Source organism: Hyaena hyaena, unplaced genomic scaffold, assembly GCF_003009895.1.
Source record: "Hyaena hyaena isolate Hyena2069 unplaced genomic scaffold, ASM300989v1 scaffold_0, whole genome shotgun sequence".
NCBI lineage: Eukaryota > Metazoa > Chordata > Mammalia > Carnivora > Hyaenidae > Hyaena > Hyaena hyaena.
This window is the reverse complement of record NW_024080632.1, coordinates 9,839,128-9,851,570: the sequence shown is the minus strand read 5'-3', so window position 1 is coordinate 9,851,570 and position 12,443 is coordinate 9,839,128. Positions and strand designations below refer to the sequence as shown.

Here is a 12,443-nt window from a genome sequence, read left to right as displayed (position 1 = left end):
GGGCACTCTGTGCCACCTGGAGCTCCTCATTTCTACCTGTTTTGCGTGGCATTTGTCTTGCTGACTTACGTCAACAGTCTCCCTTGCTACCTGGACCAGGACAGTGAGTACATGGCGCGCATACAGCCTTTCCCCTCTGCCAAGCCCAGCACAGGCACTGCTAATCGATCACAGCACTCTTCCTCCAAGCCGGCCAGCACTGTGGCCAGCCACTGCCAGTCGATCGGGGTCAGCAGGCAACAGAAGCCCCCGTGGCTGACGGGGCAGGGACTGGCTGGCTCGCCCTGCTGGGAGGAAGGGAAGGCAAGAACACGTGGCTTCCCCAGGGTTCTCCAGAGCCAGAAATAGAGACAGAAGAAGAAAGAGGAGGATGTATTTATGGTTGGGGTGGGGGGGAAGGGGGAGCCTGATTTGTACCCATGATGGAAAGAGAAGCACTGTATCCTGAGTGTAGGCATGAGGGTGTGTGACCAAAGAGGAAGGGAAGCAAGTTCAGGGGCACATCTGTGGGTCAGAGCTCCAGGCTTTGGAGGCTGACTGCCCGGGTTCAACACTCACTCTGTGATCTTGGGCTGAGTGACACTGACCAAGTGGCTGCTCTCTGAGCCCCCATCTCCTCGCCCATAACATAGGAGTCATAATGGAAATACGTGAAGGGAGAGCATATGGTGAGCTTTATGGGCAAGAAATTAGGGAGGATTTAACCGCAGAAAGGAATGAAGTTATCGATATATGCCACAACGTGGATGAGCCTCGGAAACATGATGCTAAGTGAGAGAAGCCAGACACAGAAGACCACAGAGTGTAGGATTCCATTTATATGAAGTGTCCACAATAAGCGAGTCCACAGAGATGGACAGCAGACTGCTCGTTGCCAGTGGCTGGGGGAGGGGAGTGGGCAGGAACAGGGAGGGACGGCTTAATGGGTACAGGGTTTCTTTTTGGGGTGATGAAAATGTCCCCAAATTTTCACTCTGTGCCACCTGGAGCTCCTCATTTCTACCTATCTAGGTCTAGATAGATGTGGAGGGGGTAGAGCCCTGTGAACTGGCTCAATGTCACTATACACTGTAGGATGGTCCCTACTTGCCCCCACCGCCAGGCCCAGCAAATGCATGGACCCTCTTCAGGCCAGCCCTCCTGCCCCCCAGGCCCACCTCACCTTGCACAGGCTGTAGAGAACAATCAGGACCCCTCCTAGAAAGTAGCTGTTGGAAGAGTCGTCCCCCATGATGTATTTGTACCACAGCTGGATGGGGACAAGCGATCGGAACAGCTGGCTCAACTCCTCGATGACCAGATAGAACTTGCCCTGCAACCGCACAGAAAGCATCAATTATGATTAGCTGTAAAGACCCAAAGGAGGCGGCCACGGGGGTCCCCCAGCCTGGGCAGTAATGACGTTCCAGGTCACGAGCAGGCCATTAATCAGCTTTGGAAAGCACTCACACTGGCTCCTAATGGGTTTGCGATGTGGCCGGGGAGACGTGGCCCCTGCCCGCCGGCCTCACCCGCTGCCCACCAGCCCTGAGGATCAAAGCTCCACGGATCTCATTTCATGGAGGGAGAAACTGGAGACTTTTGACGGAGGGTTGCAGTGTGGGTCACTCCCTGGTGCCTGCTGTGGCTGTGGGGGCATAGCCCCTGGCCCTGCACACAGGCTGCCCTGGTCTCGAGGGCTGACTCGGGCATCATGGTGCCCGCTTGCAGGGGCGCAGGCAGGACGGACCGCGGGGCGCAGTAAGGGCAGGCCTAGAGGAGGGGCGGGTGCTCTCCTTCCCACTCCACCACCCACTGTCCTCAAGGAGCAGGAAGGCTTCTGGGCAAAGAGGACGCACTTGGGATTCAGATGGGGCTGGGTTTGAAGCTTTCGTTGCTGTCAGATCGCGAGCCCCAGCTTCCTCATCAACAGAACGGGAGCCACGACTCCTAGCTCACAGGGCTGCGCTGAAGGTTCCCGCAGAGAAACGGGAAAAGCACCTAGGCCTGTGCCTGGCATGGGGCAGTACTCCCCAAATCCTATTTCCCTGTTTCCCCTTGCCCATGGATAAGTCCTTCAAGCTCTCTGTGGCCTGTGCTCTGAAATAGGATGAAAATAACCCCACCCTGTTGGGGCTGATAAAGTTAAACACACACCTGCTTATGACCCAGCACCTTTGCTTGCAGGTATGTACCCGAGAGAGATGAAAATATATGCCTGCTTGTACACAAAGGTTCCTATAGCAGCTCTATTCATCATACCCCCAAACTGGAAACAGCCCAAATGCCCTTCAGTGGAAGGGTGGACAAACGATTGTGGTATATCTATATGACAGAATGCCATGCAGCACTAAACATGAGTAAGTGACTGCTACACACAACAGCGTGGATGAATCCCTCATGCGTTACGTCCAGTTGAAGGAGGCAGTTTATAGCAGAAAACATATTGTACAGTTCTCGTTTCTATGAAATCCTGGAACAGGTTAACACTAACCTGTAGTGACAGAAATCAGATCAGGGGTTGCCTGGCATACGGAGGAGGGGACTGCGAGGGGCATCAAGGAATTTGGGGGAGTGAGAGAGCTATTTAGCATCGCGATTGGGATGGGGTCACACAAGGGTATGTGCTTGCCAAAACTCACTGAAATATATGCCTCAAATCTGCACATTTTGTATTTAAATTACACCACAGTAAATGATTAAGACAAAGAAACATAGAAAGCAGCAACCAACCCTGCCCCAGGCACGCGCAGCCTTAAAAAGGTGAACAGTATTTGCTCCAGTGATCCTATTTTTAGGAATTTATTCTAACAAAATAATCAGGAATGGGTGTTGAGATGTGCCAGCGGGAACAGTCATTGTAGCGGTCTTTGGTTCTTTGTGACAGTACAAACAGAAACAGGTAGCAAACTGAATGCACAGCGACAGAGTCTGGTTATGATAGAGATCTATAATGGAAACCTGAACCGCCATTCAAATATTATCCTGAAAAAGAGCAACTTGACTGTGAAGAAATGCAGCACATAATACCCCAAGGGACCAAGGTTTATGCCAGCAGTAAGTTATATTGACAGCCTGTAACCGCCCCCCGCCCCCCCCCCCCCAGGTCTGAGAAGAACATAGTACCACTTTCGTGGTTATTCTACAACAATTTATAAAACCTCGATGGAGTCATGAACAAGAGACACATCCAAATTGAGGGGCATTCTCTTTTTAAATTATTGTTTCAAATTAATTTATTTTAGAGAGAGAGAGAGCAAACACGGGTGGGGGAGGGGCAGAGAGCGATCTGAGAGAATCCCAAGCAGGCTCCATGCTGTCAGCGCAGGGCCCAACAGGAGGGGTGAGGCGGGGACAGTGGGGGCTCAATCTCACAAACTGACAGCATGACCTGAGCTGAAATCAAGAGTTGGATGCTTAACCGACTGAGCCACCCAGGTGCCCTAAATCGACAGGCATTCTACCAAAGAAATGTCCAGCATGCTTCAAAAGCATCAAGGTCACAAAAGACAAAGACAAGATCAAGGCATTGTCAGACTGGAGAGGGCACATGGATGCAATATGGGATCTTGGATTCACTACTCTTAGACTGCAAAAAAGATACCAGCAAGACAAACTGGCAAAATCTGATAAGGTCTGTAGTTCAGTTCATAGTAATGGCAATGATGTTAATTTCTTGGCTTTGCTAATTGTGCTGTGGTCATACTAGATGTTAATGTTAGGGGGAGCTGGGTGAAGGGTATGTGGGAACTCTCGGTACTATTTTTTAAGTACAACTTTTCTTGAAGCTTAAACTTTCAAAATTAAAAGGTAAAAAGTCATCCTGGTGAAGAATATCTATTAACTCAAGGAAATGTTCACATTATAGTTCCGAGTGGAGAGGATACAGAATGCAGAAACACTTATTTCCTTTGGGTTTTCCTGTCTTTTCCAATTTTTTTTTGTACTAAGCATCTGATTATGTTTACATTAAAGAGGAAAAAAGGTTATGAAAACACGTTGTGTATCCATCAAATGGATGACGTCTGGGATGAGGTAGAAACTTTGTGTCCATCTTGCTATAGTCCATCTTGCTGGGCCTAGGAAAGGGACCTTCTGAAGCAGATGTGCCCACATCTGCCAAGGACCAAGGAAGGGCATCCAGTTGTCCATTCAGCCCAATGCCTAACCTTTGTGAATGTTTGGCTCAGTCCTTCTTGTGAGGGCCCTCTACCCCCTCTAGGCTCCCACCAGCCCGACCCACGGATACGTTCCCTTCTGGGGAACGCTGGTTCCCTCTGTAGCCTTTGGGAAGGTGGAGGTGACTGGGGAGCAGAGATGTGGGTGATGGCCACCATGTTTGTTTTACATGCCAATGGCATGCTGGCAGAGGGAATGATGGTACAGCAGCTTGGCGGATGGCCAGGGCTATGAGGCTCTATCCATGTCCTGACAGAAGCCCCAGGCTCTGCTGAACACCCATGTGTGTCATGAGCTTTGATTTCCTGCACCGCCTCAGCCTCAGCTGCCCCATGCTTCCCTCATTGCTTCTAATTGCTCTCACTCAGGGCCTCTCAACTCTTGAATGTTCCATCTCATTCTGGGCCAACACTGCAGCCTCTCCCAACATCTAACCCTAACTTGCTCTTACCACTCCTCCTTGACCTCAGTGAACCTCTGGAGAACTCTCCTTTCCTTTCTTCCTCGCCTCCTCTCCCATCCATGCATCCATCGATGTATCCATCCACCTTTCCGTTCTTCCTTCCCTCCTTCCTTCTTTCCCTTCCATTCACGGATTCTCTCCCCCTGCCTTCCATTACTGGACACCCACTATGTCCTAGACACAGCACTAGACTCTGGTGATACTAAAATGACTAAGGCCTTGTCCCTGTCCTTGGGGAGCGCATTACCTAAAGAGTAAGATAGACACTAGGCAAATTATTATAATATAGTGTGGTATAAGTCTTCTAGAGCTGAGCACGAGAGGACCCCGGAATTGAGGTATGGGGGTGGGAGTGGGGGTGGAGATGTGATTAGGTAAGTCTTCTAAGAGAAGCTATCATCTAAGCTGATCACGGGGCATCTGGGTGGCTCATTCAGTTAAGCGTGTGGCTTCGGGTCAGGTCATGATCTTACCAATGTGGGTTCGAGCCCCACGTTGGGCTCTGTGCTGACAGCTCAGAGCCTGGAGCCTGCATCGAATTCTGTGTTTCCCTCTCTCTCTGCTCCTCCCCTGCTTTCTCTCTCTCTCTCTCAAAAATAAACATTAAACAAAAAAGTTCATTTAAGCTGATCTTGAAAGCCTTGCTACCCAAAGCGTGGTCCCTCAACAGACAGCATCAGCACTGTCTGAGAGCTTGTTAGAAATGCAGGGGTGCCTCAGTGGCTCAGTTGGTTAAGCTTCTGACTTCAGCTCAGGTCATGATCTCACGGTTCATGGGTTCAAGCCCCACGTCAGGCTCTGTGCTGACAGCTCAGAGCCTGGAGCCTGCTTCAGATTCTGTGTCTCCCTCTCACTCTGCCCCTCCCCCTCTCTTGCTCTGTCTCTATCTCTCAAAAATAAACAAACATTAAAAAAAACAAAAGAAAGAAATGCAGAATCGCAGACCTCACCCCAGACCTGTTGACACACAATCTCCATTTTAAAAGTTTCCCAGGTGATCTATGTGCACATCAAGTTTGAAAAGCACCATTAATTGGATAAGAAGCAGAATGATGAAGGAAATGTGAGGAGGATGAGGGACAACAGGTGTTCTGGAAGCCCTGAGGTGACAGAAAGGACAGTCGGTGCCCCCCCCCCCACCCCCACCCCCACCCCGTGCCATCTCGGTGGGCAGCCTCCTGCTCTGTCGGCCTGGCCTCATAGTGGGTGAGGACACAGCCACCTCGTGAAAGGTCCTGTGTCCCTGTGTCTCTGGAACCCCCGCAGGGTGGCATCTGGCTGGCTCTGGGGACAGGCTCAGCTGTCTCCTCTCTGGCAAATCTTGCACGACCAGCCTGGCTTGGTAGGATTGCTGCCTTGGAAGCCAGACAGCCTGGGGTCAGATCCTGTCACCACCGCCTTCTCATACTGCTGTGAGCCAGCCTTGGTCATTGTCTTCGGATCCCCAATGCCCAGGCTCTGTTGGCCATGGGCTGGTTCCCTGGTCCAGACCCCAAGCTTCCCACCTGCTCACGAGTGGGTCTGGATCAGAGGCTAGCAACACTTTTCCGCAAAGGCCCAGACTGTGAACACTTTGGCTTTGCAGGTCATACGGTCTCTGTCACGACTATTCCCCTCTGCTTTTGTCGCACAAAATCAGCTACAGACAGCAGGTAAACACACAGGCATGGCTGTGTTCCAAGAACGCTTCTATTAATGAAAACAGGTGTCAGGGCATATCTGTCCTGCGGCTTGTGGCCTGCTGACCTTGGTCTAAAATTGTCAGAATCCAGGGGGCACCTGCGTGGCTCGGTCAGTGAAGCGTTCCACTCTCGATTTCGGCTCAGGTCAGGATTTGACAATTCGGGAGATCGAGCCCTGTGATGGGCTCTGCTGCTGACAGCATAGAGCCTGCTTGAGATTCTTTGCCCCCTCTCCCCCTCCCTACCCTCCAAAATAAATAAATAAACTTAAGAAAATAAAAATAAACAAAATGTCAGAAGCCAGATAAGTCAAACCATGGCGTGGACCCTAACACCCCCCCCCCAAATTTCACAGCATTCTCAGATACCAGCTTCTTAGCCCTACCTTCTGTTACTTTACTATGTAGACCATGCACTTCCTGTGCAGACGGAGTACTACTGTCCCCTACTCTTTAGGGAGTGAGCTAACATCTGTTCATCTTCTGGGTCAGCTAACTGTCACGTGCTACGGAAAGACTTCCCTGACTCCTTCGTTAAATCAGGTGCTCCTGTCACACCCACTAAATCCCTCCTGAGCACTTTTCACAATATCTAAGAAACTACATTAGTGTCTGTCTCTCTCACTGGACTGTGAGCCCCAGAAGCACAAAGATGATTTGGCTCCCGGAGGTCATGTTCCTGGCATCTAGCACATAGTAGTTGCTCGCTTAATAGCTGGGGACCTTTCTGAAGCTCAAGATTCCGCCCTCATTACTCACGTCAGCTTCTCGAGTTCACTGATGGAGAAGGAGAGGTGGGAGAGAGAACTTCTCTTTAGAAGCAAGCACCGATGTCACAGAAAAGAAAATAAAGGGAGTGAGCGCCTGCGTGGCACCCATGCCCAAGGTAGCAATTAGCCGCTGAGGGGTGGGCCACTTGGAGAAGGAGGTACAACCAGCGGGGAAAACTGGGCATGTCCCTGTGAAACCATCGCTCTCTAATTAAGCAGCCTTGTAATTCCAGGTTTCTGAAGCATGTTATTTCTGACGACCACCAAATGGGATGTGTGGTTTCTCTGGGGTGTCAGGGAACAAGGAAGGCGATCAGATTGTGAGCCGTCTGGCCCCCCTGCACCCACGAGGGAGAGCAGGGAGAACAGGAGCAGACTTCTCTGCTGGGATTCTGATAAAGGGGGGTGGGAGCGGTGGAGATGGGAAGGCGGATTCTCTGCTGACTTCCTTACTGCCAGGATGGGCGGGGGGTGGGGGGGGACAAAAAGTGAAACGGGAAACAAGAAAACAGAGGGCTCGGTTGGGGGGGCAGGGCTGGTAAATGCAGGAGAGCGGGCTGCTGAGAAGCAGAAGAAATGAACAGAGAAGGGGGATTTTTGAGAGAGCACCTAGGTGGGGAAGAGGATTTGAAGAACTTTAGGGGGTGAGGAGGGAGGGGAGACATATAATCAGATAGTCGTTAGCAGCGTTAATGTATAAAGAACGGACGGACAGGGATGAAAGATTTTTTTCTGCATCAAAATTCATAACGAATATTTCCACAGCCTTGCCTGTTTTTCTTTCCTATGTCCTTGTCTCAGCTGCAGAGAAGCAGGACAGCACAGCAGCTAAGGGAATGGGATCTGGAGCTCCAAAGTCAGGTCTGCCACCCACTAAATTGATTTTAGACAGTACTTTAACCTCTGAGCCTCAGTTTCTTCATCTGTAAATGGGGCTGAACATATATAAACACACACACACACACACGACCATGCAGTGGTGTGCTGGCAAGCCGGGTCTCTACGAAAACAGCAAAATAGGGCCCTGATTTGTGTGCTTGTCAATTTCTGTGGTGTAAATAGTCCCACAAGGCTAATTTTCAAGCTACCAAGGGTTTAACAACTGATTGGAAGTTTCCTGAAAATTTAACTCTTGCTAGGTGCCACCTGGTTCCAGGACACCAAAGGTGACCATGAGGATTACATCAGCAAATGAGCCTAACGTACAGGCACCCAGGAAGGGCTGTGTGTGTGACAGGAGCTGGCAATGAATGTCAGGATCATCTGAGGATATGGGCATTATTAATGTCAGCTTCTCTGGGAGATGAGAACTGTCAGGTTCCGAAGAACTAAGGGACACTTGAATGAGGGGAACTGGTGTCTCATGATACACGGCAGTGTCCGTGGCCTTCCTCTTGCAGCCATGTGTTGTGAGAAACCCAAGCTCCAAGGAGAGGTTATGAGAAGAGGTCCTATAAAGAGGGAGAGGCTCTGAGAGTACAGGCATGAGCAAGAAGCAAGGACCCCGGCCAAAGGTGAGAACTCAGATCTTGGGTGCAGGACCCTGGGCGCATTGATCATTCCAGCCACTGCAGCCGGCGCATCACACCTGTGGGTGAAGAAGCCATCTCGGATGGTCCGGGCCCAGCAGACACCATGAGGACACCAGCAGTCCCTGGCATGCCCTGACAGAACTCCCGACCCCACATCTATTCTGCTTTGGGCCCGGGCCGTCTGTGAGGTCAACACCACTTTCCTAATCGTACCAATACATTATTTGACACTTTGTGGCTCTCTGCCAAGTGTTGAAAGGAGCTTTTCCTAAGGCTCATGACATGTGATTTACAACAAATGAGAAAAAGCAGGAACCGGGCGCCTGGGTGGCTCAGTCAGTTAAGCACTGGACTCTTGGGTTTGGATCAGGTCATGATCCCAGGGCCGTGGGATCGAGCCCGAGTCAGGCTCTGCATTGAGCATGGAGCCTGCTTAATATTCTCTCTCTTCCTCCGCTTGCACACACACACTCTCTCTTAAAAAAAAAAAAGTTTAAGTAATGTCTACACCCCACAGGGGGTCAAACTCACCACTCTGAGATCAAGAGTCACATGCTCTTCTGACTTGAGCAAGCCAGGTACCCCCAAAAAGGTCACAGTTTTAATTTCTAGGACAGTGAATGTGGATGGCTATAACTTACACAAACAGAAGCTGCTTAGGGTCCTCAATACTTTTTTTAAATGTGTCAAGAGGACCTGTATCTAAAACATTTGAGGACCCCCAAGAAGCAGCTGGCACAGAGTGTTCAGTCACTGACTGCTACGTGTTTCTTGGACTAGGCTGTGAGCTTCACGAGTGCAGAGGATCCTATCTTGTCCAGCGTCTTGCCCCTATGCCTCGTCAGGGTAGGTCTCTAGTGGCTGGCTGTCACCCTAGCCTTTCTCACCTTAGTCCTCGAGTCCTCAAATCTGTAACTGGAGGTACAGCTACCCCGAACAAAGACTGTATCTTCCAGCTTCCTTTGCATCCAGATGCCACTTTGGTCACTAAGATACAGTATATGTGTCATGGGACTTCAGAGAACCTTGAACCTTATCCTTCTCCCTTTCCTCCATCCTGCTGTCTGGAGCTTGGACATGATGGCTTGTGTTCTAGTTGCCATTTTGGACCACGAGAAGTCCCGCACCCTAGGATTAGTGAAGCACTGAGCTGGAAGGTGTCACATTACCAAGTTTGGGCTGCTTGCCATTGGGCTTTACATGAGAAAGAAGTACACTCTCTTTACATTTAAGCCACTGTTATTTTGGGTTCTTTGCTGTTATTAGCTTATTCTAACTACAAAGGGCTTGGCATCTAGGAGGTGATCAACAAATGTTGAATGAATGAATGAATGAATGAATGAACAACTGAATGGGTGGGCTAAATGACTGTGGTTCAAACAGGCTGGTATTTTACCGGGGTGGCTTGGTTCAGAAAGAACCCTAATGCTGAAGGTGCTAGAAACTGAGGGTCTGCATACATGGAGGGGTTTATAAGATGGTGAGGCTGGGAGGAAGGGGGGCTGTCCAGGGACAGCTGGATTGAGCACGTGTGGGAAAGACACACAGAGCAGAAGGAAGGAAAGGACTATGGTAATGAGTGCGAGTCCCAGCTCTGCCTCTTCCAAGCTGCTAAGGCCCTGGCCTCTGAGTGAGTATGATGGTGAAGATTCTGGAGTCTGAGGACCTGGATTTGAATTCTGACTGTCTCCCGCCGGCACACCTAGGCTAAGCCACTTCATCCTCCTATGCTTCAGTTTTCTCATTGGTAAAATGAGGCTAAAGGTAATCTGTACCTCCCAGGGCTGTTGGGAGGGTAAATGAGCTAATGCAAGCGGAGTGTTGAGTCCAGTGCCTGGCACACGGACGTACCGCTGCCCCTGCTAGCGGTGTGGCGTGTGTAAAACATCGTTCAGACAAAATGAATGAACTAAGCCTGATTAAATAGGATGACGGCGGATGAGGAAGGCAGGGTGGAAAAAAAAACGATCATCACATGTAACCATTTACAACGTAAAACGGCGTTAAAAGTGCTAAATGTGAAGTCAGATGGCTGGGGGTGCGTCCTTTGTAAGCTGTGTGGCTTTGGGCAAGTTATTCTCCTTCTCTGGGCATCAGTGTTGTTTTGTGTGATGGGGTGTTAACCCAGCTCTACCATCCAGACTGCTAAGCACTGTTACAAGAACTACTGGTTTAAGAGTTTCTATTATAGTGTCACTTTTGGCTGTAAGGGACAGAAAGCTAACTTGAAGGAGGTTATAGAAAGATCGTGATGTATTGGGTCACAACATTGCCAAGGCAGGGGTGGCTCTGGTTCCAGGACAGCCGGGTCCAGGAGGGCCAACAAAGTGGTCAAAGATCTCTCTTTATTTCTATAGTTCTCTCCATCTCTCCCCCTCTTTCCCATATCTCTCGGCTTGTCTCTGCTGCTCTCATGTGTAAGTTTCATGCACTCCTGCCAAGGAAAGGCCCTCTCCAGCTGGTAATCATGATGATGATGATGATTATAATTATTACTGTTTCTGAGCTCTAACTATGTGCTAGGCATCACTCTGTACACCAACACTTTGAGGGAAGTGCTATTGATGCTCCCACTAAACAGATGAGCCAACTGAGGCACAGAAAGGATAGGTAACCAGTCGCAGGTGACACGGGTACAAAGTGCTGGATTCAACTACACCTAGTAGGAGAGATGACCATTGGCAGCCCCAGACCAGCACTCTTAAAGCTTCAACTCCAACATGAAGAGAGACCTGTTTCTCCCTGGGCCCATTCACCAAAATGAACGGGAAGCCTCCATCCTTGGAACCAAGCTCAGAGGCCAAAGGAGGCCACAGGCGCCTATGATTGGTCAGACCGGTCACATGGTCAGGGGTGGGCGTGGGAGGACAGCCTCCTTAGAATCTCAGGGAGAGGGAGCGGAGGCTCCCCAAATAGAAAGAGGGCCTGGGGGGGGGGAGGGGGGAAAGGAGGCCAGAAAGCGTCCCTAAGTAGCACAGGCCTCCCTAAGTAGCACAGGCCAGTATGGGGTCCTCCTCGCAAAGCCCTCCTTTCCCGTGGGGGGAAACAAAGGGTCCCCTCAGGCTCCCCTGCGGTTTCCTTGCATTTGCTTTGCTTGCCCTGGACTGCTGCTTAGCTTCTGATCGCCACCTGTGAAGGGACACACTCCCTGCACAGAAATGGGCGGGCTGGGCCCGCGCCAGGGGCTGAGAACAAAAACTTGTTTTCCGGGGAAGGAGGCCAGCGGGTCTGTTAGGACTGCAGGCTGCAGGGGACCTCTGAGACCTTCAGGACAAAACAGAAGAACAGCGACCGGGAACAGTGGGGGGGGGGGGGGGGCATCAGCGGAGGGGTGGGCGTGCCCAGGCTACATCTTCTCCGTGTTGGGAAGGCTGCGGGACGGGAAGAGCTTGGAAACTGACTTCACAGCAGCGTGGCCAGCAGCGGTGGGAGAAGGAAGTGTCAACAGGACTGGGGGCAGAAGGAAGGTTAGAGGCGAACGCAGGGAGGGAGGAGGGAACGAATGCGGAAGAAATGGGGAGAGACAGAAGAAAAAGGACACCCAGGCCCCAGAGACCATGTGAGGAGTGGAGGAGGCCAAGGAGGAAGGGCAAGAAGGAGGTAATCTTATTAGCAAGCACTCGCCTTGGGCCAGGAATTGCACATCCACTGCTCCCCTGGTGGCTAGTTACGATCCATTCCCATTTCTCGGATGAGAAAGCTCAACAGAGGCATGGCAGGGAGGAACAGAGTGCTGGAGACTAAGCTACAGGAAGAATGACAAGAAGGAAGAGAAAAGAAACCAGCAGAAAGAGAAGTAAGGCTGGCTCACGGCTGGGTGGTAACATCTCTCTGTGATT

At 50.7% G+C, this 12,443-nt stretch overlaps 1 protein-coding gene across 2 annotated transcripts in view; it reads right to left on the bottom strand.

Moving 5' to 3' along the window:
• The window catches only part of RNFT2 (ring finger protein, transmembrane 2), a 66,361-nt gene that overhangs the window by 11,497 nt on the left and 42,421 nt on the right, over positions 1–12,443 (bottom strand). For both annotated transcript variants that reach the window (XM_039239662.1, XM_039240396.1), the window contains exon 8: positions 1,163–1,312. In XM_039239662.1, the coding sequence (XP_039095593.1) occupies positions 1,163–1,312 (150 nt within the window). The remainder of the gene's footprint in view (positions 1–1,162; positions 1,313–12,443) is intronic.